The sequence below is a fragment of the Oncorhynchus kisutch genome, linkage group LG19, assembly GCF_002021735.2.
Source record: "Oncorhynchus kisutch isolate 150728-3 linkage group LG19, Okis_V2, whole genome shotgun sequence".
NCBI classification, from domain to species: Eukaryota; Metazoa; Chordata; class Actinopteri; order Salmoniformes; family Salmonidae; genus Oncorhynchus; species Oncorhynchus kisutch.
Window position 1 is genome coordinate 34494198 of NC_034192.2, and position 25200 is coordinate 34519397.

Genomic DNA, 25200 nt, shown 5'->3' on the forward strand with positions numbered 1-25200 from the left:
AATCGAAGCGAGAGCAAAACTATTTAATAGTTCCAAGACATAATTTGCTCCCAATTGTTATAATTTTATGACAAATTATCGTCAATTTACTACCAATTATTATCAATTTACTACTACTAATTTTATTGAACAATAGTAGTAACATTGTACTGTAAGTAACTCCTTCAAAACCTCCAACCCGAGACTTAGCACTGACCTGGTGACCCTAGTCTTAACCGGTGGAGGGTCCTGCACTGCCCTCTTGTGGTAGTCTAACAGCACCTCATGCAGGCGCTCTTCTCTCCTCCTTCCGCCGTCCTCCAGGGTTCGCACCGTCAGTTCCAGCAGCTCTGTGCCCCTCTGGAATAGCCGACAGGCGTAGCACGTGGACTTGGCCGTCTCCATCTTGTCCCCCGTAAGAACCCACACCTTCATGCCAGCCCGCTGCAGGGCCTCCATAGTCTCCGCTGCCTCCTCCTGCAACCTGGCGACAGAGGAGGAAGAGAAAGAGGGAGTGTGAATGATGAGTGGCAGTTTGCAGTGAAAAGATAAGAAAAGGGGTGCGTCAGAGAGAATGATCGATGGGGCGAGAGGGATGACTAATAAGTGAGACAGAAAGATGAGGCAGAGTGAGAGCTGGTGTGTGAGATAGTCAGTGAATGCGTGTCTGACAAAATGACAGAATACATATTGAACAGAAAACAAATGCACATAACTCCCACCGCACCCACACTTTTACCTCTGCACATTAATGATCTGTTCGCCTCGAAAGAATGGCTGTGTCCAAAACGGCTCCTATTCCCCTATTCAGTGCACTTCTTGTGACCAGGGCCCATAGGGTACCACCTGGAACAAAGCCTGAGAGTTAACCCTGAGCTGACTGTGTCCACCCACCTGTCCTCCACGGCGGTAGCTCCGATCAGGCTCATCCCAGTCTCCACCTGGTTGTAGACAGCCATGAGTTTCTCCTCTCGGTCATCCAGGGCCAGCCTGGCTTCCCTCAGCCCTGCGTCTGCCTGGGCGTACTCTTCAGAACTCAGCAGCTTGTAGGCCACACACAACGTCCGGTAGCCTTCCTGAGATATGGCACAAACGCACACGTCTTAAATTACCAGTCAACACGAGCAAACACTCTCGCTGTGCGTTTCATAAATGTGCGAAATCTAGACTTTTAATGTACCCGTTGCATCTGGAAAATAAACTAGGACGGTAAAAATGGTAGCCTTCCTGGGAGACCTTAGACATAAATGCACAGATGTACAAAGTCATTGTATAAACGTGAAGTTAGTGAAGCGGATGGGGCAGAGACCCACCGTAGCATTGCGCTCCACGTGCATGCTTATCCTGTCCACCTCCTCCTGCCTGACACGGGGGAAGATGGAGGAGTCGGCCCCCTTACAGAACAGCATGATGTCCCCTGAGCAACCAACACAGCCAGAACACGTCAGGACTGGGGTTACAAACAAAACTAGAAGCTAATAGACGAAAAGCTGTCGGTTCATTTCAAACTCTGTCTCACCACAATTGGATCGGACTATTACGCTCATACGCCTTCTCACGGGGTCAAAGTTCAACACATGAAGCAGCTCGTACCTGCAAGGGGAAATCAGATGGCAATGTCAATCAAAAGGAGAATGTTGAATGATAAATCAAATCCGTTATTAACATTAATCAAAACTCATCACTTGTTGACTTACGTTTCAACATCTTTGTCTCTGTTCATCACTCTCATGTTCTTGCTCTCCATACCTAGGAATGTGAAACCATACCTATAGATGGCGACAAAGACAAGTGAGCCGCACTGATTACACAACACACTAATCAAACCAAATCCACATAGAAGTTCATTTGTGTGATGGATTGATTGATGAATAACAGTTGCACAGGCCCTGTCCCTTACTTCATGGCTCCCTTGACCAGTGCCACCTCGTCGGGTGAGGAGGCGATGAAGCCCCTGAGCTCTGCAGGGTGGACCATCTCTCCGTCCAGCCCCAGGACACCGTCCACCTGGTCCCCAACCCCGTCCTCCTGACCCGTAGACTCCTTGACCTGCACCGTGTGGCACAGACACAGAGCCCGCAGGAACAGCTCCTCCTCCTCCTGAAAACACACAGACGCATGTTACTTATTGAACTGTGTGCCATTTACCAAAGGTGCATTCATTAAGAACCAAATGCAAAACTGGATGAACTTCTCCAATAAGAAACTATTGTAAAACATTTTTCTACAGTGTGCAATGAATGTTAGAATGAATACACCATTTGGTATGTACTTTTATATGGCACAGTAACAGTTTACATTATTCCACTACCTAACAACCTCTGTCTATGGGATGCAGAGTACAAACTAATGGCCATTAATCACACTGGATCTGTCACAGGTTATGTTAGGTCACATGTGATGCTTGTTCTTCTGACAGGTGACCTCTGTGATTTGATGCCCATATGTTGGCATGCCTGACTGGCACAGTGATGAGAGGGGAGGGCAGATAACTAGTCATTTACCCACCCTGCCAGCCTTCTGCTGCAGCATGCTCACGGGTCCATCTGTGACACAGAAGCCGTCCAGCTCGGTGCTCGAGTCACGGTTCTTGTACTGGAAGCCGTCAATGCAGCACTCGATGAACTCCATGCTGTTCTGGGTCAGAGTGCCCGTCTTGTCCGTGAACACATACTCCACCTAGAGGACACAATGGGGAAACTGCAGGGTCAGACAAATACACTTTTCACACAATCAAATGTATTTATAAAGCCCTCTCCACATCAGCAGATGTCACAAAGTGCTTACACAGAAACCCAGCCCAAAATCCCAAACAGCAAGCAATGCAGGTTAGGAAATACTCTAGAAAGTCAGGAACCTAGGAAGAAACCAGGCTCTGAGGGATGGCCAGTCATCTTCTGGCTGTGCCGGGTAGAGATTATAAGAGTACGTGGCCATTAAGGCCAGATGGCTCTTCTAGATGTTCATAGATGACCAGCAGGGTCAAATAATATTCACAGTGGTTGTAGAGGGTGCAACAGGTCAGCGTCTCAGGAGTAAATGTCAGCTGACTTTTCATAGAGCCAGACTACAGAGCCAAACCAAGGCATCTACCATAGTTCCTGGAACCATGCAGGAGAGGACAATGTGAATAGAAAATATCTGCGCCAGCACAGTACATTTCAGGTTCAGACCTACAGTGAGAATCAGGGGTGTACTCATTAGTCCAAACAGTTACAAAACAGAACGTTTATGTAACTAAAAATTGGGTTTCTATTGGGGAAAAAATCATTTTGCAACAGAATTGGCGTAATGGACAGGCATGCGACTCTTCCAGGGTCGTAAAAAAAAAACACTTGGCGCAATTAACTGTGAACAATAAGAATGGGCAATTAATCCCTGAGAGTTACACCGCATAAATCTAGTTTACCAAGAGTCATCTTTAATTGAAGTAATCATCGGGCAAACCAACTGTGACTGATCTGCAACGCCCCTGTTTGAGACAGAGGTTGGAGTTGGGAAGGCACAGCCAATCAAAGCATATTACGACCAGTTAGACCATTTCATATTCTGACATGAGGAATGTTGTTCATGTGGGTTTAGGGTCATCACTCTACCAAAGACTGGGGCCGAGAGCAGAGAGGCCCTAGACCTCGAATAAACCTACAGCCTCGTTTGAATACTGAAATGTATCTCCCCTTACCCTCTTCCCTTTGAGGTAATCACTGATCTAACATGACTGGGTAACAGAGTTCCATTGCAGTATATAGCTAGCTTTTCACAAATCCAGTCATTTAAGATAAGTGAATACTTCAAGAAAAGGAGAAAGGAATGATGCAAAGTATTCAAACAGGGTGGATATCTGGCCAATTAGCTACAGCAATTTGGTGGGAATCTGCAATGAAAACTAGCTCCTTTGGGAGAGTGCTTTTGGGTCTTATCAACGCTAAATTGGTTCCATATCTTTAAAGCCTGACCTGTCCTAGCTCCTCGTTGAGGTCAGAGGTGTTGACCAGAGCCCCTTCCTGGATCTCGGGGTCGAAGAAGTCCTTGTCCCAGGAGATGAAGAAGGAGCCCAGGAACTTCTGCATCTCCACCGTCACGTACATGGACACGGGGATGATGAAGTTGAACAGCACCATGAACGACAGGAAGTCAGTAAACATATTCAGGTACTGGGGGAGAGAGGGAACAAAAGTGAAACGTGGTTAAAATACACAGATAAAACAGGAAGTCAGTAAACATATTTAGGTACTGGGGGAGAGAGGGGTGAACACAGGGAACAGTGTTAAAACACACTTCCACAAACTGAAGTGCCCTTCGAGAAACAACACACTCGTATAATTCAGTGCAAGAAGCCATCGGTGGAATGTGACTCTGGATCAATGAAATGTGCCTAAAAGGCTCACCATAAGGCATTAAGTTGCATTTGAGACTGACTACAGTCAGCAGAGTGCATTATACGGTGCTAAACTGTATGTCTGTATGTCTGTTCGCTACACTCGCATTAACATCTGCTAAGCATGTGTATGTGACAAATCAAATTTGATTTGAAGTCTTTTTAGCTGAAGGCCTCACCAGGTTGGCATCTTTCTCCTTCTGCGTCTTCTGGTTGTACCAGGGCTCTTCCTGGCCTGGTTGACTCTGCCACACGTACTTGAGCGTGGTGCACACCAGGGCCTTGCTCACCAGGATACACAGGTACACCAGCAGGAAGGCATTGATAGATCTGAAACATGAGTATTAACAACCCAACTCCCATTAGCAACACTGAAAATACACATCCACTTTGTGAAACATCTACATCTAACATCTACTCCCTATATATATATATATATATATATATATATATATTTCAAGACCAAGGCCGGAGCAAATCAAGTCTGAGTCAAAGCCAAGACTGGAAGGGGGGGGGGGGGGGGGGGCACGAGCGTGAGACAAGGGGTCCGAGACAGAGTCAAGACCAGAAAAATATAAGTCAAATTCAAGACCACGAGTAAACTTTGTCAAATCACCACCATAATAAGAGTTGAAAATGTCCAGTATTTCTGTGTCCATCTTTCAGAACATACAGATTCTTTAGACATTCAAAATAGTGAAGAAATGCATGCTGGGGGAAAACAGTCACAAATTATCACTAACAAGCTCTCCTACGCCTTCAGAGAAGGCCTAAGGATTTATACAATTATTTTTCATATAATGACAATTATATTATTATTTTCAATGATGTTCTGATTTAATCTTGTGAGATTTTGTTGTAAAGGAAAGAGTTAACACTGAAGAGAGAAAAACGATTGAATCAGTATTTTTATTTGCTGGTCTCCAGGGAGATAAATCTAGCTAAGTCAGCCATTGGCTATCAGAAGCTAGATAAAAAGGCATCTGCCATTCAACTGTATTAGGACATTTTGGAGTGACAGAGAAATCAACCAATCACATTTTGATTTAATGAGCGGGACCGTTTTTACAAAAACATCTGCCTTGATATCCAACAGTTCATTGCGCAATAGCGAGCAGTAGTTTTCCCAGTCTAGCTTTCTAGATTTTGTTGTCAGGTAGTTTGCAGCGGCTGCAGTAGGTGTTATCAAAGAGGATGTTGTTTTTAATTTATTAGGTTCTCCCTTTTCAAGAATAACTTTCAACAAGAAGTTAAGTTTCAAACGATCATCTAGTGAGAGGAACTGTGTTTTTTATTGCAGCCTGCTGTTGTCAGCCATCTCTTTGAAAATAACTTGTGTGAAATTGCATTTACAGTGGAGCTAACAGCATTTTAGCAACATGACATCTTATTAAAATATGTTCAAATACACCCCCAGGATGAATGACTTAAAAAAAAAAAAATAAGACATTTTCTGACAAGCGACCAAATCACTGTAGATATGGTAATTTTCATAAATTCTTAGAACGTTTGGGATTTACGTATACTAAAGGCATTTGTGAAAATTCTATCGCCTATATAGAGTGGGAAAGTGGCCGTGCGTTTGGACAATTAATAGACACTGCAGTCTACATAGACCAGTGCGCTATAGCCAATCAGAACTACAGTAGGCCTTTAAACAAACAAGCCACACGGGCTGCCATCATTCACTTGGAACAGGACTGTGTATTTACAGGCAGTTACAACACCTCGACTTCAGATCATTAGACCGCATTCGCCAAAAGCCGATTTATGCAAATATGTAAACACCACGGGAGTCCTCTTTCATTTGAGAACTTAACAGTCCCGTTGATCAAACAACCATGAAAAGGTAGGCTCTCTCCCCCTCAGTTATGCACATTAACAGCAAGATCAACTAATGCTAATGATGAATTATATGAATCATGCATTGAACTGCATCCATCTACTCTGCCAACAATGCCTTAGTGTACGTTATGGAACGCTGAGTCAAATAAAGGCAGCTTTTAAAACCTCTTTATAATGTAGGTTTTGTAGCATAAACTGGGAATTTTATATTTTTGACTGATATTATGATTGTCAGTTTCATATCTACAAAGTAGTTGAAACGTTGTTTAAACTTCAGGTCACCGGTTACTTTGTGTGCTTAACGTGAAATGTTTTTTTTGTAACGGGAAGTAATAGTTGTAAAATTCAATTGGGAAATGCTCAATGGTTGTGTTTTTGTATTCTGATTGGGACCTACTATGTCAGAGTTTATGGACTGCTTATCCTTTAAAATCATGCTGTATGTATGTGACTGCTCTCTTTCCATCGGCCCTATGCAGTGGTATAGTGGTGCCAGGTATACTCAGATCTTGCCAAAAATGTTCCCAAACGGCCCACCTAAGGAAGGAAAGGCACCTTGTGTGAAAACTCCTGTGTATTCCTGTTTTTTTTAAATGAGTTTTCCTATACATTTCAGATTTTCACTCTCAAAACCACCTTTTTTTATAGAAAAATACAAAACTTTAATGGTCTTAGTCCACAACAATGCTTGAACCACATCAATCTGATTGGGTGGGCTTGTCAGGGCCTGGCTCCCAAATGGATGGGCCTCTGTCCACCCATGTCTACGTCCCTGATGCAAACGGTGCATGATGACAAATGCGCATTACTAAGTCTACTAATCAACACTTCGGACTAAACTTTTTAAATACCTGGTTTGCATACCCATTGTTGCCTTAATTAGCATATACTGGTAGATTTACAGAAATGAAATGAAATGTCTTCCCTACCCTACCTGCGTCATTCTTCTGTGAGCTGCTCCATGCCAAAACCAGTTGAGAGCTGCACACTTGCTGCCTGCAGATGATATGCGGCGTGTGTGTGTGAATATATGTCACGTGCTTTGCGATTGTGTTGGCTACTTTGTGCAGGCTACTTTGTGCATGATTTCTCCATTGTACTACATAAGCGATAAGCTGTATGCCTCCACTACTTTGATACGCATCAGCAGGGATTAAGGAGTGAGTAAACGCAATACCCACTGGGAAAAAAAGGGAAGTAATAGTTGCATTGAACTGTGGGTTGACAGCTTACACCCGAGAATACCCTCCACTACACCACTGGCCTTTTGTGTTTTACAAAATGTGCACTCTCCTACATGAGTGACCTGGTATTACGCTTGATGTCCTTTCAGAATCACCAACCTGTCAAACACTGAAGACCTATAGGTCCTCCACTGTACTAACCTGTCACACACACTGAAGACCTATAGGTTTACCACTGTACTAACCTGTCACACACACACACTGAATACCTATAGGTTCTCCACTGTACTAACCTGTTACACACTGAAGACCTATAGGTTCTCCACTGTACTAACCTGTTACACACTGAAGACCTATAGGTTCTCCACTGTACTAACCTGTCACACACTGAAGACCTATAGGTTCACCACTGTACTAACCTGTCACACACTGAAGACCTATAGGTTCTCCACTGTACTAACCTGTCACACACTGAAGACCTATAGGTTCACCACTGTACTAACCTGTCACACACTGAAGGTGAAGGCCTATAGGTTCTCCACTGTACTAACCTGTCACACACACACTGAAGACCTATAGGCTCACCACTGTACTAACCTGTCACACACACACTGAAGAGCTATAGGTCCTCCACTGCTATAACATATCTATAATAGATATAAAAGCTGTTAAGACACTGTATTCATGTTTCAAGAAAGGAGTATATAATATATATATATTTGGCCTCGTAAATGGAAGCTGATAGTTTATTTTTTTCTCAGCTGGTCTCAGGAAGAAATTACGAGTCCTCACTGTCCGAGATCGAGTTAAGACCAAGAACAAATGTATCCGACACAAGACCGAGACACTCAACATGTGGTCTTGAGACCGGTCAATTATAGCCCCTCATTTACACATCTGATTGTCCTTTCCTCTAACGATCTTTGCCCGCCCTTACTTCTCCACCACAGATCGCTTCTGGGACTTCCCCTGGTAGTTCAGAGCCATTTTGGTTTCCATGCCAGAGTACACTGCCACTCCTAGAAGAAGAAGGAGAGTTGGTCAGGACAGGCTCACACACTGACCATCATTCAGACCCTCATTTGCATTAAACAATTGAGTCACCATAAATCTTCTGAGTATTCTTCAAGGTAGCGCCTTTCAGGAGGAGATTCTCTGGACCCAAAGACCTGAGGGACACCACACAAAGAGAAAAGAAAGTCACAAACCTTCTCCAAAAACACCAAGAGCCCTGCCTTCTCTTATAGCGGCACACTAGTGTTTGCTCTTGCCTAATACTATCAATGGATAACTGCAGTCTTGAGTTGACGTCTACTCTGCCCCAACTGTTCTTGTGAAGGACACAGAACGTCATCTTTTATAAGATCATTACAAAGTGGCCCGGTGACAAACGCTTCAGAGAGCACTTTTGGAAGCGCTGCCCTGAGTCTGGGCCAAGTCCAGTATTACTTTCATGCTCGTTTGGAGTTATGGATCAATGAAATAATGATTTGATGGTTATACAAAAAGCGAAAAGACAAGAGTGCTTAAACGACTGTGCTTTCATTTCTTTTTTTAGACTGAGGTACGGGAGAAGGGGGTAACAAGGGCTAAGGGGGAACCGATAGGGGAGTGGCCAGAAAGCTTACCTCACAGCAGGCTCCTGGTCATTCTTGTAGATGTGCATACGCCCCACAAACCTGTAGAAACACAGACCCTCATGAATGCCCTACCCAATGGCAGATGCTCATCTCACGATGGACCTGAATTGAATCAACTGTGCAATGGGCTAGAAATGGTCAATTTGAATATTTTCTGATATCAGAAAGAAACACACACTGATGAATAATACTATCTGCAGCACAGGGACTAGTCAGATGTAAAACTATCACAATGCCATATGCTGATCACCAGGACTTTGCATAGACTGCACCAATTAAGAGCGAGCTAATATGATGGGTGGTTTGTCCGACAGACTGGCACGGCAACTCTGTTTTATTGATTGCGAAAAGGAGCAGCATCTGGCGTCTTCAGTTCCTTAGGCTGTCTGAAACATCACGGATGCATTTATGGCGCCAAATTGTACTGTAACGGCCGCTCCTTTGCCATAGGTGGCGCCAAACCAATAAGTCTCTGGAGAGACTCCAGCTGTTCAAACGACTGGGTCTGTTCCTCTATGCAGCACGGGCCAAATCTAACTCAACCTTCCCTTCAATTCCTGGCCAGTCTCTTCCACCAATCAGGTTTACTAACAGTCCAACGTCGCTAATAATAACCTGTCAGAGAGCTAGAAAGCTTATAGCCTGCCAACACTCTATCAAAATGTCATCGGGACATTCCCGATTGACAGTGGATTAAACTGACTAAAGCCCTACACCCTAACAAATCAGCGTGCACATGTTTTTACAGTCCAGGGACAGTTTCCACAAAGCCTCTCAGAGTAGAAGTGCTGATCAATGATCAATATTGGCTTTCAGATCATCATTGTATAGACTGGGGGGGGGGGGACTGATCCGAGATCAGCACTGCTACTCTCAGAGCTCTGCGTGAGGAACACGCAAGGACGACAGAGCCTACTTGTAGAGGTCAGGCTGCGGCTGCTCGCACTCCACGGTGGCACTGAGAGACTCCAGGCCCTTCTCTGTGTCTGGCACTGTGTAGTGTGTCTGAGAGAGAGAGAGAGAGAGAGAGAGAGAGAAAGTAAGTGAGTGCTGACTATTTCAGGTCATCACTGCAACACACACACAGGCGCATGTAGTCACGCACACTAACACACGTCGACGGGACTGTAGTGGAGTGGGTCGAGAGCTTCAAGTTCCTCGGTGTCCACATCCCTAAGGAATTATCATGGCCCACACACACCCACACAGTTGTGACGAGGGCACAACGATGCCTCTTCCCCCTCAGGAGGCTGCAAAGATTTGGCATAGGCCCTCAGATCCTCAAAACGTTCTACAGCTGCACCATCGGGAGCATCTTGCCTGGCCGTGTCACCGCTTGGTACGGCAACTGGCCCAGCACATCACAGGAGCCGAGCTCCCTGCCATTCAGGACGTCTATACCAGGCGGTGACAGAGGAAGGCCCTCAAACTGTTAAAGACTCCAGCCACAGACCATTCGCTCTGCTACCGCACGGCAAGCGGTACCAGTGCACCAAGTCTGGAAGTAACAGGACCCTGATCAGTTTCTACCCCCAAGCCATAAGACTGCTAATCAGAGGTCTACCTGGATTACCTGCATTGACCCTGTTCTGCACTGACTGAGTACACACACTGGACTCTACCCACAGTGACTGCCGCACTCTCTCTCTCGCTGCTCTTGTTTTGCTTGATAGGATGTCGGTGGGCGGAACTGGGAGGGTCATCAGTAAAATGGGACACTCTCCACGCAGACAGACTGTTTTTGGTTGTGGCATTTTGGGGCTTTTGTGTTAATTTGTTTTGGTACCTCTCAACACCCCTTATTATCACCATCTATGCACATCCACTACTGACTACACACACACACACATTTTTACTTGGATATAGTTGACTTCATTTCATAAATATATGTTTGTTATTTCTTTATCTCCATGTCTCCCTCTGTTACGGGCTACGAGCCATTTCGTAACACCACACATACTGACACCGACGCTCCAACATACACTTTCACATACGCTGAGACATACACCGTCTATAATCCATTTCCATTTTTTACTCTGCATTGTTGGAAATGTACCCATAAGTAAAAATGTCACTGTTCGTCTACACCTGTTGTTTACAAAGCACGTGACAAATGCCTGGATTGAGAAAAGGAGTGGGAGTGATGGCAGATTGAAAGCAATGTCATGCCCCCACAGACCACACGCCTCAATGGCACCGTGACACTGGTGTTACTGTAGCAGCACTCCACCTTATGGTTGGACTCCCCGTCCAGACTGGCCGTGGTGACAAAGCAGGTCTCGTCCTCCCGGCTGGACTGCAGCAGGATGAGGTCACAGGGGAAGGTCTCATCCTCCACCACCTCCACCACATCCCCGACCTAGTGGAACATAGAACACGTAAGGGGCGGCAGGGTAGCCTAGTGGTTAGAGCGTTGGACTAGTAACCGGAAGGTTGCAAGTTCAAATCCCTGAGCTGACAAGGTACAAATCTGTCGTTCTGCCCCTGAACAGGCAGTTAACCCACTGTTCCTAGGCCGTCATTGAAAATAAGAATTTGTTCTTAACTGACTTGCCTAGTAAAATAAAGGTAAAATAAAAAAAATAAGTAAGGAACGTAGAGGCGAGGCCCATCCCAAATCCACCAATAGTCCCCTGTGAAGGTCTGAAGATTATACCTGTCAAATCCACGCAGATCTACACAGTTCCAATGTGCATAGGGAGGTCTAGAGGTCAATTTGGTGTTGTAAATCTATACGTGACTAAAATACCATCCACCTTCCTTCATTCAGCATTACCTACTTGGGATTACCATACGGTATATTAGAGCAACACTATCAAAAACACTGGAACATGCCAAGATGCCAACTACCTCCCCTTCCCCTCCACCCCGCCCGCGTCCCCAAGGGGATATTTATTTCCAGGGGACTTGGCCGAGGCGCAGCTTGCTGAAAAGCTACCTTGATCTTCTCGCTCTCCTTGCGTGTTCTCCGGCCGTCCTCCAGCACCGTCACCAGGTACTTATTCACCTCATTGTCTGCCTTGTGCCGCAGCCAGTCCTCATAGCCCTGAGAGAGGAAGGGGGAGAAGGAGCGAGAGGGAGGGAGAAAGAGCGAGAAGGAGCGAGAGGGAGGGAGAAAGAGCGAGAAGGAGCGAGAAAGGGAGAGAGAAAGGGGGAGAAGGAGCGAGAAAGGGAGAGAGAAAGGGGGAGAAGGAGCGAGAGGGAGGGAGAAAGGGGGAGAAGGAGCGAGAGGGAGGGAGAAAGGGGGAGAAGGAGCGAGAGGGAGGGAGAAAGGGGGAGAAGGAGCGAGAGGGAGGGAGAAAGGGGGAGAAGGAGCGAGAGGGAGGGAGAAAGGGGGAGAAGGAGCGAGAGGGAGGGAGAAAGGGGGAGAAGGAGCGAGAGGGAGGGAGAAAGGGGGAGAAGGAGCGAGAGGGAGGGAGAAAGGGGGAGAAGGAGCGAGAGGGAGGGAGAAAGGGGGAGAAGGAGCGAGAGGGAGGGAGAAAGGGGGAGAAGGAGCGAGAGGGAGGGAGGAAGGGGGAGAAGGAGCGAGAGAGCGACACACACACACACGTCTTTTTAGTTGGAACTGACTACAGGTCTGTGTTCACCTCGCCCAGTCTACAGAGAACCTCCCCTGGTGTCCCACTTCAAAGCCTGGATAAAGGCAGCAGCGTCGCTAGCTGCCATCAATGTGTCCCATATAGGAAGTACACCCTCCATTGTGCATTTCAAAAAGCCTTAGCAGCAGGCCACCAGAAAAGCCAATCCCTAAAACAATACATCTAAAAAGGCTGGAACACAGCTGCAGCAGTCAAAGAGACAATATACTAGAGACTGTCACACCATTTGGTCTCCAGACAACCGGCATTGACCCGCACGGCCAGCATTACTTCGGCTGTGACAAAAATAACAACGCATTTGAAATGATTCACTATTTCAACCGCCAAAATACACGCAGTTAAAGGGAAAGGTATGTAATTAAAAACGTGGAAGAGAGGCGGTGGAGAGATGCATAGAGGGGCTATAAAAGGGGACCATAGAAATGTAATTTGTAGAATGTGAAAAGCCCCTTTAGAATGGGTATGTCCATTCTAGTAATTGTTATATTTCAAAGGGGGGGGGGGGGGGGGGGGGGCAATGAATTCAAAAATGGGGACAGTGTCATGTCTTACCTGTTTAATGGCTGTTACTGTGATGACGAAGAACAATGGCAGGCCACTAGTGACTGGGCTGGTGGGGGTGTCTACAATGACCTGTAGAACAGAATACCAGATACTTTATGTACTATACCATTCAGATAATAAAGCCTCATAAGACAAGATACTTTTCTATTAATGGATCTAACAACGCTTTATTTTTTAAAATCAAAACATAAACCCATTGCAAAAATCACATCCTCCCCGCTGATTGGAGGACCTCAAGCAGGTATACTGTGAATGTGTGTATTCCAACCTTCAGATAACCACAGATCAACCCATCTTTCCCAGTAAATCATCATTCTACCACTATTGACTAATCGCAAATGGTAGCCAATCTACTCAGATTATTAGTGATTATCTCGCCTACAACGTAGCTCGGAGACTGTCTCAGGAGTGGTGCAGTGAAAGAGTCATTTCCAAGGCAATTTCTTAGACGAGAATACATTGTATGGAAGGAAAAAAAAGAACATTGGACAGGTTACAACAGATTCTTCGAGCACATGGGCGGGGGCACTCCCACATAAATACAGGTTGTAGTGCATGTCTACCTGAGTATGCACGTGCACGTGTGTGTGCGCCAGTCTCGGCTCCACAGCACCTAATCTCTCCTCTCTCCGTCCAACAGAGAGACATGGAGACATTTTGTACTGAGACAGAATAGGAGAAGAACCCAAGCAGCTTGGACCTGCAGGACACCTAATTAAATGGGCCAGGGACACCGTGGTATTTAATCTAAAACCACACGGGGGCTGGTTCCTGCTGCCTGCATGGTGCTGATGCCAACAGAACACGGAGCAGGCCCTCTCCTGCTGGGCTACTGAGAGCCGTGCTGGACAGCAGGCCAGGGGCAGTACAGAAATGTGTGTGTGTGTGTGTATGTGAGCGCGTACAGGAATCTGTGTGTATGCGTGAGCGCGTACAGGAATCTGTGTGTGTGTGTGTGTGTGTGTGTGTGTGTGTGTGTGTGTGCGTGCGTACAGGAATCTGTGTGTGTGTGTGCGTGAGCGCGTACAGGAATCTGTGTGTGTGTGTGCGTGAGCGCGTACAGGAATCTGGCCACTAATGAGCCTAGAGACCGAGAGGGAGCCTGCACAGGGCCAGTCAGGTAATCCCAAGCAACTAGCAGCTCAGGAGCACAGAGACAAAAGCTTGACCTGCAAAAACAGCCCCCAACAACACACAGCCTTTGTGTAATTGTGTGTGTACCCTCTTAATGCTGTCACAAGGCAGATTTATCCCCGCTCTCCTGATCCTGCAGCACGCCAGAGGCTTTCAGGAGACGCCAGAGGCTCCCACTGAGCAAGTGGCGCTTGTTACGGAACACACACACACACACACACACAGAGTTGTGCACACGCGCGTATTTGGCATTCAGAGCATGAGCTGTACAAGATGTCCGATAGGTATCAGCTGAGGCAGGAGACGTGTTGTGAGCCCTCTTTCAGGTGTTTCCCTGCTCACCTGTGAGAGGACTGACAATGAGGAAGTGAAAGAACTCGCTGCTCCTTCAGCAACACATCCTTCCGCGAACACACACGCAGCCAGCATACTGAGCACTAAAGCATTTCAGCACCGACTGCTGTGATTACAGTTAATAATTCAATTAGAAGGCCGAAATGGACTGGTGCACATTGAACCTTCAGCCAGAATGCAGAATCAGGGAAAACAGAGAACAGACTCTCCATTGTTTCTCTCCCCGGGAGTCAGTCAAAGAAAGGAGGGCGAATGTGAGAGTGAAACCGTCCTCTCCTCTTCTGTAGCTCCAGGTGTTCCCGGACAGAAATAGAGGCAGCGAGAAGACTTTACTATAATGTGTGGAGCTGGGTTGACCCAGGTGGCAGGTCTCAGTGTTAGAGACTCCTCAGTGGACCAGCCGGTTCCCTCGGGTGGAGCACGAGTTTTATTGAATACATCTCCCCTCTCACCTCTCCTGGCCCAGCCAGGACCCTCTCCACCCTCAGCAAGTCTATGCAGCTGTAACTAATGCTGCCCCCCAGGCAGGTGATAGATGTTGGTGGGGGCAGACGAAAGCGCATGTCGTTTTTCGATTTAATAAATTGATAAAAGCCCATCTGGAGGGAGGGAGTGGGGCTAGACGTGGCCAGTCCAGGCCGATTAAAGATATTAAAAGAGGCTGTATTGCGGCTGAAAGTGCAGGGGACAGTATGTCCCCGACACGGTCAGTCCCACCCGACCGCAAGGCATGATTTGGTTCGCGCCACAATACTGCAGAGAGTGGCCAATACAGAGTGCACTATATCACACAAACACTCCACACAAACAGCCCCCCACCACCTGCTAACTTTTCCACAGCTGCTAATAAAATAAACACTGGACACCCACCCCAATGTTCCCCTAGTATTACCTGGGCGGGGGGGGGGGGGCTATTTCTCCTGAGCGTTGTTCACTTCCTCTCCCTCGTACATTTTCTACGCTCCACCAAACTTGAATGTCACACATTAATCACACAACTACAGACCATACCCCTGCAAATAACAGGCCCATTCCTCAACTTTTGATACACCCTTACCTCCATATATATACACACACACACACGCACACACTGCACCAAAACCCAAACCTAGTCATTTGATAGGAACGAGCATTCTGCTATAAGAGGACTCCTCCACTGAACTGACGGGTGGGTTAGATCTCTGACACTGATAAAGAGCCCTACATCTGAACAGGGAAGAAGTGTGTCAGAGTGAGTGACAGTCCCTCAGGTCCCAGGGCAGGGGAGGCAGGGGCCCTCTCTCCATCTCTCTCCAACCCCGCTCCCATTCCATCAGGAGGCAGGCAGCAAAGGCATGCAGAGCTATTTAGAGGACAGTGGTGCTTTTTTCTATAGAGTCTATTTGAGGCTCTCATAAGTACAGGAGGGCTTCCTGGCTGCTTAAGTCAGCAGCGTAGAGAGATAGTAAGTCTCTCCCCCCGTTACTGATTGTCAAACAAAGCGAGATAGACAATCAGTAATGGAGAGCGAGCGAGAGACACTTGCCGAGAGAGCGTGGAGACGCTCGCCGAGGGCGAGAGAGCGTGGAGACGCTCGCCGAGGGCGAGAGAGACACTTGCCGAGGGTGAGAGACAGAGAAATAGACTTGCGACAGAGAGAAGAGCGACTCACTAACATGCTGATTAATTGTTAGTAGAGAACCTTGAGAATTTCAGGTAAAATAAAAACCTGGTTGAGATATTTCAACCTGCGTGTCCTGATCGGGTCTGGTGTGGAAGGACAAAATCAACACACACACACGTGGGCACGTGAGCGGTCTGGTCAGCATGTTAGATAGAGGTAAAAGGAAAAAGAGGAGGGGGGGGGGGGGGGGGGGTTGTGTGTTTGGATTCTGTTGGGCCATTTGCATGAAGCCTCTGGGGAATTGAAAGGGGCAGGTGTGACAAGATGTGAAAGTGTGTGTGTGTGTGTATGCGCATGTGTGCGTCTCCCTCTTTCTCCCCCCCCCCCCCAAGTCACATAATGGTAGGCTGTGTGGGGAGGAACTGGGCAGTAAGGATAAGGCTGGATTAGTAGCGGACAACCACATACACGTGCGCGCGCACACACCACACACAAACTTCTTACAAAATCATGACTCACACGTTTGCACATTTACGTTGCAAATGCTCCTTCAAATCTAACTTGAACACACTATGCTGATTTACCACACACTCCAGTACATCCACTGTACACACAGTACACCGAGATGAACCCACTGATACACTACTCAAACAGGTAAAGGTCACAGTGAATAAAAGAACAGGAGGCAGCTGAGGAGATGATTGGACTACAGGAAAAGGAGGTTTAAGCACGCCCCCATTCTCATCGACGGGGCTGCAGTGGAGCAGGTTGAGAGCTTCAAGTTCATTGGTGTCCACATCAACAAACTAACATGGTCCAAGCACACCAAGACAGTTGTGAAGAGGGCACGACAACACCTATTCCCCCTCAGGAGACTGAAAAGATTTGGCATGGGTCCTAAGAGCCTCAAAAGGTTATTCCGCTGCACCATCGAGAGCATGGTTGCATCACTGCCTGGTATGGCAACTGCTTGGCCTCAGACTGCAGGGTACTACAGAGGGTGGTGCGAACAGCCCAGTACTTCACTGGGGCCAAGCTTCCTGCCATCCAGGACCTCTATACCAGGCAGTGTCAGAGGAAGGCCGTAAAAATTGTCAAAGACTCCAGCCACCCTAGTCATAGACTGTTCTCTCTGCTACCGCATGGCAAGCAGCACCGGAGCGCCAAGTTCTAGGTCCAAGAGGCTTCTAAACAGCTTCAAACCCCCAAGCCATAAGACTCCTGAACCTCTATCAAATGGCTAGCCAGACTCATTATGTTGAGCCCCCCCCAACCTCTTTTACACCGCTGCTACTCTGTTGTTACCATCTATGCATAGTCACTTTAATAACTCTACCTACATGTAAATATTACCTCAACAAACCGGTGCCCCCACACATTGACTCTGTACTGGTACCCCCTTGTATATAGTCTGTTTGTATTGTTATTTTACTGCTGCTCTTTAATTACTTCTTTCTTTTATTTCTTATCTGTATTTTTTTTAAACTGCATTGATGGTTAGAGGCTCGTAAGGAAGAATTTCACTGTAAGGTCTACTACACCCGTTGTATATAAATCATCAAATTTGATTATGCCGCTGAAGACAGCAGAGGCGATGAACTGTTGCCAATTGACTAACAAGTTCAGAGTTCAGGACTACAGCATCTCACCCACCCTTTGCCTGCTGCCTCCCAGATCCCATTAGTCCTAGTTCCTTTTGGTTCTTCCAGTGGAATTGAGCCAAAACAGTCCCCATGGGGGTTCCAGTGGAATTGAGCCAAAACAGTCCCCATGGGGGTTCCAGTGGAATTCAGCCTAAACAGTCCCCATGGGGGTTCCAGTGGAATTCAGCCTAAACAGTCCCCATGGGGGTTCCAGTGGAATTGCCATGCCAGTTGTCTGACAGGAACATCAGTGACTACTGGTAGGCCACTGTATTTATACCAGCTATCCCTCCGTATGCTGAGCCTGTTTACACTGGGGATGGGCTGTTTAGACTTTTAGTTTAAGTTACGGTTGCTAGAGAGAGGTGGTTAGTTTCCATCTCAGGTCAGGAGGGGGAAGAGAAAGAAAAAGAAAGTGAGGGGGAAGGAAGAGCAGATTGATGAAGGGGGAGAAACATCGCTGTGCAGATCTCTGGGCCTGATATAGGAGAGGTAGAGGAACAGAGTGGTACGACCGTGAGCACCAAGCCGAGGGATAAACATGTCACCCAGTGCTTTGGCTCAGCCCACTCTCACTTTCCACTCAGCCGTGGAGGAGAGGGCTAGATACACACAAACCATGTACAGCTCTGGCCACACAAACACACGCAGTCCCCGTTTCACAACTGCCACAAATAGGTTACACTCGCAAACAGAGGCTCACTCTCAAAGCACACACAGGCCTGACCACAGGCTGACTGTTTCCCACATGCCATAAACAGTCAGTTACACCCAGGCCTGATAGCACACACACATTGTAACCATTTCACACTTGCCACACAGACACTTCCAGTCAATTCACACTAACACATATTGAACATACTCACGAGTCCCAGACACGCACAACTCACCTGCACCAAGAAGATGATGAGGAAGTAGAAATTGGCGATTCTTCTGAACTGTTCAAACAGATTCTTTGGCAGGAAGTTCCACACCGTGTACTGGAAAGACAATGAGGGAGGGAGGGAGAGTGCACCAATGAAATGACATGAGAATGAAAAGCACAAGTTCAAAACACAACATAGGCCTACCCAGTGAATCCTCGCTCTCTGGAAACCACTACGTTTCTGTTCTTTGACAACCTCGTCAGGGTAGAGGACTAGTAGACTATAGGAAGAAAGGCTAAGCTAGGAAAAGGATTAGCGACATTCAATATTCATCAGTTCCTTCCACTCCGGCTCGGTCTCTGTACTTAGTGAGACGGCTGCTAGTGCTGCCTTTCTAAACTGCCTGTGAACCAGGGAGCCAGTCCTCCTCTCAGCCCTCGGGGGCCTGCAGGTATTCTGTTGATTCAGATTAGAGATTTATCTCCTTAATTCACCCAGTGCTGAATAGAGAGCAGATTACCTTATCAAGTTGGTGTCAGATTGTGTTTTTTTTTTTTAAGTGGGCATAACAGTTGATATTCAACACAGAAGCTGACGCGACACTTATCTTGCCAAATCCATAAGACGGCCCAACAATGCCCCGGTAGTAACTAACACGCCAGACTAAAACGTGTGCGCGCACACAGACACAGTGTTGAGAGGGGAATGTAGAGGAATGTCTTTGCATGGAGACAGTGCTGAAATGCAGCAGTAGCAGATAGAGACCATCTCATTTTGCCAGAGAGAAAAGAGTGAGGGGAAAGTAATCAGAGGGGGAGCATGAGTGAGGAGGGCAGTGAGGGAGAGAGAATATAAAGCGAGAGAGAGAGAGAGAGATGGTGCAGAGTGAGTAGAGAGGAAAGGAGAAAGAGAAGGAGCGTTGAGGTAGTTATAAGAATAAGAACATAAGAACAGAATGATGAAAGACAGGCGCATGGTAGAAGTGTAAACACTACAGCCAGGGTAACACTGGAGGACGAGACATTGATTGGCCCATTCCCAGTGGGACCCTCTGCGCTACTATAAATCCCACTCTCACAGTCCTTCCTCCCCCTCCTATACGTGATTCTAAACCCCCAGCCAGCCCTCCTCCTACTCAGACCCACACCCCTAGCCCTGATTTGGGGGTGGGTGGGGGGGCTCAGAGAGCCAGAGGGGGACATATTGAATCACCCACCTTGCCTGCTGGTACATTAAATAGTAGCAGTGTATTTCACGGCCACAGACAGAGATCTCCTGAGACAAATAATGGCCTTCCATTTGGGGAGGAAGACGAGCATGTGGAGAGGCAGTGGGAGGAGAGGGAGCTAGAGAAGACTGCCATTGGAATTCATGACGTGGAGGGAGAGACAGTGGTGCTTAGGTGGGAGTGGGACAGGAAAATATTCACATGTCGAAACGCAGACAAGTTTCCACTTGCCTGTATTACGGTGTTGTGCAGACCGCAGGTCGATGGTGTAAAACATGGCAGTGGATCTTACCTTGGAAGAGACAATCCTGTTGTCACAGAACTTGGGGGGGATGAAAGCGTCGGTGGCGGGACAGGGCCGGTGGCCTACGTAGATGGTCCTGCTGTCTACCCTCCTCTCGTCCCTACCGAACTGTACAGAGATGGAGAGACAGAATTAGAAGCCACACACACAGTGTAAATATATTGCTTCAGCAGATATTTAGACTCAACACTGGAACACAAGAGGCTAGAAATGTATCTAGTATACAGCCTCCTAATACAATGAACCAGTAGACTAAACACTGGGGGAAAAGTGCATCAAGATCAACTTGTGCATAACTTCCAAGGTTCGTAAATGAAGACCTAGTCCACATTAACGCATGGGGAAGAAAACAAACCAATGAATACAGTGATACTGCTCTCACCACCACGATACCACAAAATCAGGAAGAATTCTTTCATTCTAGGTCGTCGAAAACCATTTCATTCCGTAACTTGCAAATCTTGATTAGTCTTTCTAGTCTTTAATATATATTCAAATCAAGGCCATGAACCAAAATATAATGTTATCCAGACGGAGGTGCAGAAATAATTACAAAGGCTCTTCCCAAACTTCAAATGCAGTGGAGCACCAAAAAGCTGTTTAACACAAACCAAGGTTTCACAGGGGACAACGGCACATATGACATGGGTCAAATTGGCCAAAATGGAGAGTGCACTAGTCCTGTAATGAGTTTCATTTCTTCCCTTTAAGGTGGAGAGTTATTGATAATTAGCCCGTTATAAAGCGCTGCCCCTGTGGGGAGAAGCGACTGCTCACACCAGATTTATGAGCGCAGTTATCTCCAGTGCAGATAGACTGAGGAGGAGGCGGTGGTGGTGCCGCATTTCAAATCAAAACTACTGGTCATGTACACATTTCAGCAGATGTTATAGCGGGTGCAGCGAAATGCTTATGTTACTAGCTCCTGACAATGCACTAAAACTGTATACAAACAATCAAACATTTCATTAACCAAAGAAATAAGAGCAGCCTCCCGAGTGGTGCAGCGGTCTAAAGGCACTGCATCGCAGTGTTGCAGCGTCACTACAGCCTGGGGTTCGGGCCGGTTGTCAGTCAAACGGTGTTTCCTCCAACACGTTGGTGCAGCTGGCTTTTCGGGTTAAGCGAGCGGGTGTTTAAAAGCGTGGTTTGGTGGGTCATGTTTCAGAAGACCCACGACTCGACCGTTGCCTCTCCCGAGCCCGTTGGGGAGCTGCAGCTATGAGACAAGATTGTTATCACGAAATTGTGGAGAAAGGGGGTAAAAATACAAAATAAATTAAGTGAAATTTATTTGAAAATGAAGAAATGTCGGGAAACAAAAATTCAATTAACAACCCAAATAGCACTAACAGTAATCCAAATACACACACACACACACACACACACACACGTATATATAAAATAAATACAGTGGGGCAAAAAAGTATTTAGTCAGCCACCAATTGTGCAAGTTCTCCCACTTAAAAAGATGAGGCCTGTAATTTTCATCATAGGCAAATAAATTCATAAAAAATCCTTCAATGTGATTTTCTGGATTTTTTTCTTCATTGTCTGTCATAGTTGAAGTGTACCTATGACGAAAATTACAGGCCTCTCATCTTGAAGTGGGAGAACTTGCACAATTGGTGGCTGACTAAATACTTTTTTGCCCCACTGTAAATAAAATACAGGATGAATTTACACAAGATATACTAAGAACAGTACAGCAGTAGATATTACACCTGCTCATCGAACTTCTCATTCCAAAATCCTGGGCATTAATATGGAGTTGGTCTCCGCTTTGCTGCTATAACAGCCTCCACTCTTCTGGGAAGGCTTTCCACTAGATTTTGGAACATTGGCTGAATGGAAGCGAGTCCCTGGAGCACAAGCATTAGTGATGGGCACTGATGTTGGGTGATTAGGCCTGGCTCACAATTGGCATTCAAATTAATCCCAAAGGTGTTGAATGGAGTTGAGGTCATGGCTCTGTGCAAGCCAGTCAAGTTCTTCCATTGATCTCACCAAACCATTTCTGTATGGACCTAGCTTTTTGCACGAGGGCATTGTCATACGAAAACAAACTTGGAAGCACAGAATCGTCTAGAATGTCATTGTATGCTGTAGCATCAAGATCTCTTCAATGGAGCTAGGGGGCCTAGCCCAAATCATGACTATACAGTTGGCACTACACATTCGGGCAGGCAGTGTTCTTCTGGCACCCGCCAAACTCAGATTCATCCGTTGGACTGCCAGATGGTGAAGAGTGATTCATCACTCCTGAGAAAGCATTTCCACTGCGCCGGAGTCCAATGGCGGCAAGCTTTACACCACTCCTGCCGACACTGCGCATGGCATTGCGCATGGTGATGTTAGACTCGTCTGCTGCTGCTCGGCCATGAAAACCCATTTCATGAAGCGTCCAACGAACACTTGTGCTGATGTTGCTTCCAGAGACAGTTTGGAACTTGGTAGTGAGTGTTGCAACCAAGGACAGACCATTTTTACATGCTACGGTACTCTGCGGTCCATTCTGTGATCTTGTGGCCTACCACTTCACGGCTGAGCAGTTGTTGCTCCTAGACGATTCCAAATCACAATAACAGCACTTGCAGTTGACTGGTGCGGCTCTAGCAGGGCAGAAATTTTACAAATTGTCAAGTTGGAAAGGGGGCATTCTCAATTGTGTGCTTGGGGGTCATTGTTCATTTGGAAGACCCATTTGTAACCAAGCTTTAACTTCCTGGCTGATGTCTCCAATATATCCACATAATTTTCCTCCCTCATGATGTCATCTATTTTGTGCAGTGCACCAGTCCCTCCTGCAGCAAAGCACCCCCACAACATGATGCTACTACCCCCGTGCTTCACAGTTGGGATGGTGTTTTGGCTTGCAAGCCTCCCCCTTTTTCCTCCAAACATAAAGATGGTCATTATGACCAAACAGTTATATTTTTGCATCATCAGACCAGAGGACATTTCTCCAAAAAGTATGATCTTGGTCCCCATGTGCAGTTGCAAACCGTAGTCTGGCATTTTTATGGTGGTTTTGGAGCAGTGGCTTCTTCCTTGCTGAGCGGCCTTTCAGGTTATGTCGATATAGGACATATTTTCCTGTGGATATAGATACTTTAGTACCCGTTTCCTCCAGCATCTTCACAAGGTCCTTTGCTGTTGTTCTGAGATTGATTTGCACAAAGGATGTTCATCTCTAGGAGACAGAATGCATCTCCTTCCCTGAGCGGTATGACGGCTGTGTGGTCCCATGGTGTTTATACTTGCATACTATTGTTTGCACAGATGAACGTGGTACCTTCAGGCATTTGGAAATTGCGCCCAAGGATGAACCAGACTTGGAGGTCTACAATATTTTTCTGAGGTCTTGGCTGATTTCTTTTGATTTTCCCATGATGTCAAGTAAAGAGGCACAGAGTTTGAAGGTAGGCCTTGAAGGTATCCCATAGGTACACCTCCAATTGACTCAAATGATGTCAATTGACCTATCAGAAGCTTCTAAAGTTTTCCAAGCTGTTTAAAGGCACAGTCAACTTAGTAAACTTCTGACCCACTGGAATTGTGACAATGAATTATGAGTGAAATAATCTGTCTAAACAATTGTTGGGAAAATTACTTGTGTCATGCACAAAGTAGATGTCCTAACAGACTTGCGAAAACTATAGTTTGTTAACAAGAAATTTGTGGAGTGGTTGAAAAACAAGTTTTAAATTACTCCAACCTAAGTGCATGTAGACTTCCGACTTCAACTGTATACAGTATATGTGGTGTGTATAAACAGTAACTGAAATGTGATGTACAGTAGTATAAATATTAGAATGAGATTGAGAATACAGTATTTAACACAGTACAAAACCCCATGGCAAAATTGTAAGAATTTTGTCATATTAGCTTATACACACACGTTACTGTAGACATGATAGACAATATGTGAATAGAAAAAGGTGCACAGCAGTAGTTATGTAGGATGAGCCATGACACCAACACGCTGTGCTCGGTTGACCAAGGCCCCATGACTGCTCACATGTCAGAAAGAAAACAGAGTCCGGTTGGGAGACCTTGGTACACAGGGTCAGCAGGCAGAACCAGCCTTCCCATTTCCCCCAGCACAAGGTCACGGGTACACCGGGCATTCATCTTCCTTAAAATGACAGCCTGTGTGAAACAAGGCAAGAGCTAGAGAGTAAGGAAGACGGTTCTCCCACGTGGCCTGCCTGCATAGTCCGGTTGGCTGGGGGGAGAACAAACTTATCAAGAGCATTCGTTCGCTCTCTTTCCAGTGGGCTTGGGCTGAGCAGCTCCTCAGGAGAACAGATGAGACGGGGCGTGAAGGTGGGCTGGTACGACACCCTGTCTTTACCTCTGGCCAATGATTTCCCAACCACTGACTCTTATAGCACACCTCCACTCAACAACAGCCCCCCTCCCCCAAAGCCCCAGACCATACATTGTGGTGTTCCTGCCTGGCTAAAAGTACTAGCTCCACAGCTATTCCAGATGGAGGGAATTATTAAGGCTATCCAGCTCCAGGATCTCTAATGCACTGTGGCCAGGGCCATGTGTGCTGTTCACAGCCGCCACTGGCAGACAGCTGATCTCATCCTGGATCAGTGCCACGGTACCTTGGAAGTGTGAACAAAGGGCATCTGGACACAGCGCTGTCCACCGACTATACTGGGGGCAGGTTAGATCAAAGCACAGTCTTGAGTCTGGGGAGCCCCATTAGCTATGCATATGAGGAAAAACCTAGCCTACCTAAGACAGACGCTTATGCAATCACTTGCTTCTCATTAAAAGTTTGAGTGAAATCCCCAAAGCAAATGTCTCCCTGTGGAGAAATTCTGATGCAGACATTACTTCTGCTTCCCAGTCCGGGAAGAGC

The 25200-nt window shown here is 46.6% G+C and overlaps 1 protein-coding gene across 12 annotated transcripts in view; it reads right to left on the reverse strand.

Moving 5' to 3' along the window:
* LOC109864736 (phospholipid-transporting ATPase 11C) overlaps positions 1 to 25200 on the reverse strand; it is a 66512-nt gene that overhangs the window by 14360 nt on the left and 26952 nt on the right. For all 12 annotated transcript variants that reach the window (XR_004204174.1, XR_004204175.1, XM_031797287.1 and 9 more), the window contains exons 2-19: positions 20310 to 20429; positions 18814 to 18903; positions 13178 to 13258; positions 11965 to 12072; positions 11257 to 11385; positions 9943 to 10031; positions 9015 to 9065; positions 8491 to 8555; positions 8324 to 8405; positions 4537 to 4687; positions 3936 to 4133; positions 2488 to 2658; positions 1880 to 2079; positions 1677 to 1748; positions 1499 to 1572; positions 1293 to 1396; positions 874 to 1055; positions 197 to 463 (exon numbers count right to left, since the gene is read on the reverse strand). Coding sequence is in view for 10 of the 12 variants with exons in the window: in XM_031797287.1 (XP_031653147.1) it covers positions 197 to 463; positions 874 to 1055; positions 1293 to 1396; positions 1499 to 1572; positions 1677 to 1748; positions 1880 to 2079; positions 2488 to 2658; positions 3936 to 4133; positions 4537 to 4687; positions 8324 to 8405; positions 8491 to 8555; positions 9015 to 9065; positions 9943 to 10031; positions 11257 to 11385; positions 11965 to 12072; positions 13178 to 13258; positions 18814 to 18903; positions 20310 to 20429 (2234 nt within the window). In the remaining 2 variants the exon portion in view is untranslated. The remainder of the gene's footprint in view (positions 1 to 196; positions 464 to 873; positions 1056 to 1292; positions 1397 to 1498; positions 1573 to 1676; positions 1749 to 1879; positions 2080 to 2487; positions 2659 to 3935; positions 4134 to 4536; positions 4688 to 8323; positions 8406 to 8490; positions 8556 to 9014; positions 9066 to 9942; positions 10032 to 11256; positions 11386 to 11964; positions 12073 to 13177; positions 13259 to 18813; positions 18904 to 20309; positions 20430 to 25200) is intronic.